At 35.6% G+C, this 2447-nt stretch overlaps 1 protein-coding gene across 1 annotated transcript in view; it reads right to left on the bottom strand.

The window, feature by feature from the left end:
• Window positions 1-2447, bottom strand: part of Tcea1 (transcription elongation factor A1) — a gene marked incomplete in the record, with an annotated part of 42720 nt that overhangs the window by 12430 nt on the left and 27843 nt on the right. The window contains 1 exon segment of the mRNA XM_008844411.3: window positions 1150-1206. Within this exon segment, the coding sequence (XP_008842633.1) occupies window positions 1150-1206 (57 nt within the window).

Below are 2447 nucleotides of genomic sequence, written 5' to 3'. Positions count from 1 at the left end.
TGTATTTCTTATTTCTTATTTCCTGATATATAGGTACTTGGCCATTAAGGAAACATGTTTCAATTATAAAGATAAGAACACTTATTTTCTGTTCTGCCAAAATTAGAAATCTTAAAAATTTTAAGCAGTAACTGTTTCTCGTACTCTGTTCTTGTATTTCATGTCTGTATTTCTTATTTCCTGATATATAGGTACTTGGCCATTAAGGAAACATGTTTCAATTATAAAGATAAGAACACTTATTTTCTGTTCTGCCAAAATTAGAAATCTTAAAAATTTTAAGCAGTTCACAAAAACTGTTTCTAATTTAGATTGAAAATAAGGCGCTAATTCTTTCTGATTTGTTCATCTGTAATTGGTAAGTAGGGTTAATCTATGGCTAATTTTTCTTCTTTTTAAAGATTTTTAAATCTTTAAAAAGTTGAGAGTAATATGCACATGGAGTTCAAAGGTGTCAGATCCCCTTGGAGCTGAAATTACAGGCAACTGTGAGCTGCCTGCCATTGGTGCTGGGAACTGAACTCTTGCCTCGGTAGTGCAATATGCACTCTTAATCATGGAGCCACCTCTTTAGCTCTGCTGCTTCTTTCTTAATGCTTCATGTCAGAAGCATGCAAATCAAGATGATTTCAAAGTAACCCGGTTACAACCCAAGTGATCAAATGTTTGAAAAAGAGCTCGAAATTTACATAAGCTTCAGGAAGCTGGTTTAGCAGGCACTTCACAAATCCTCACAAAAAACAGTTCCATGTTACACTGCTACCTGGATATTCCCCTCCCCACATGTAAGACTTTTCTCCCAGAGCCTTTTCTGTGGTACCAGGCATGAACACATTTCCTGCCAGGATTAGCCCTTCCCAGTGAGCTATCTTCACATTTTTTCCTGCCCTCTGCACAACTTAAATTCAGATGCCACATTCTAAATTTGCAAAGGCAGAAAAAAAGGTGCCATCATTTATTTCTATTTATTTATTTATTTCTATTTATTTCTGAATGAGGGGGAAAAATATATCAACATGAACACCCTTCTCCTTTCTAAGAAAAATAAAATCAGGAAAGTAAAGAATAAGCCTTTGACTTACACACCAGAAGAAAAATTACACTTAACCTAGAAGATTCCTTAAAATGATTTATGCACACAAAGGATATCTTCCTCAATCTGAGATCCTAGTTCTTCGTCATCAGCTCCAATAGCAACATAGTCATCTAGAAACAGGAATAAAGAATTGACAAGTTATTATAACATGTTAAAAGAAATTTCCAGGATAAGGTAAGAAACCCATTCCTATTTCCTCAACCCCATTTGCCTCACATAAAGAATCCTTTTAGTTTTATTAGGATAGTTTCTCACTGCCCACCACTCCTTTCCTCTGAAATTCACCTACAATCCACAGTGCTTCTGCATGACGATCCCTTTTCCCTTAGGAGTGAGCAAGTAATTCATATACCAGGCAACTCCTCATTTCACAACTCCACAAATCCTAGTTGTTCCAACAGAGAGAAGAGCAGAACAGTTATATTCTGCGACTCAGGCTTCAATGCAAAGAAACCATTCATCTCATCTGCCAATCACATGGACAGACATACTCAAAAGACCCTCACATACATTCAAAAAGTTAGAAGGGAGTAAATAGAATTAGGTAGAAAAAAAAATATTAGGAGCAATAAGGAAATTAAAAGTAGAAAGGGCAGAGTAAAGAGAAAAATTGATCAACTAGGTAAGGTTTGACATAATTAAAAAGGAAAAGGATGAACATGTATAAAATGGCCAATATTCTTACAAATGAAAGTTACTTTTTCTAAACTGATAATGTAAAATTTAAGTATTTATGAGATACCATGATGTTTCACTGTACAACAATTTAAAGCAAAATTTAGATGTCTAAAGACTTGTCCTTCACAGGAAGTTCCTACAAAAATTTTAATCAAGTTTGCTTTTCCAACTTAAAAAAAATGGAAAACTGAATTATGAATACAAAACTTGCATCATATTGTATGTCATATTAACATTTAACAATTCAGTTTTGTCAGTGCTCAATCTAAGGTTGGAGTAATTAGTTTACAGATTAAAATGGCAGGAAATACTTATGGACGGAAAGCTTCAATTACTAAACCATGAAAAAAATTAATATACTACAAGAATTCCATCTGTTGAAATCATACGGTAACTATACAGTGTCTAAGTGCTCCTCTTCTTCTACCCTCGAGAACTACCACTAGCAACAGCTTCCAAGCTGAGCAGAGGTGGGCAGCTATCAGCAGGATGACACCCATAAAACATCAACATGGAAGTAGAGGTGGCAGTGGTCGTAGAAGGGGCTAAAGAGCGAACAAGTAACCCTAAACTTACCTCCTGTTCGGAGAGCTGCGGCAAGCATCTCCCTACACTTTAATCGCACAGAATCAGAGGTGCTTGGTGCCCGAGGAAAAGATGAAACGTAAGTATC

Source organism: Nannospalax galili, unplaced genomic scaffold, assembly GCF_000622305.1.
Source record: "Nannospalax galili isolate Female #2095 unplaced genomic scaffold, S.galili_v1.0 scaffold40, whole genome shotgun sequence".
Taxonomy (NCBI): Eukaryota; Metazoa; Chordata; class Mammalia; order Rodentia; family Spalacidae; genus Nannospalax; species Nannospalax galili.
Note: the sequence above shows the minus strand (reverse complement) of the source record. Positions and strands in the feature narration are given on the sequence as shown.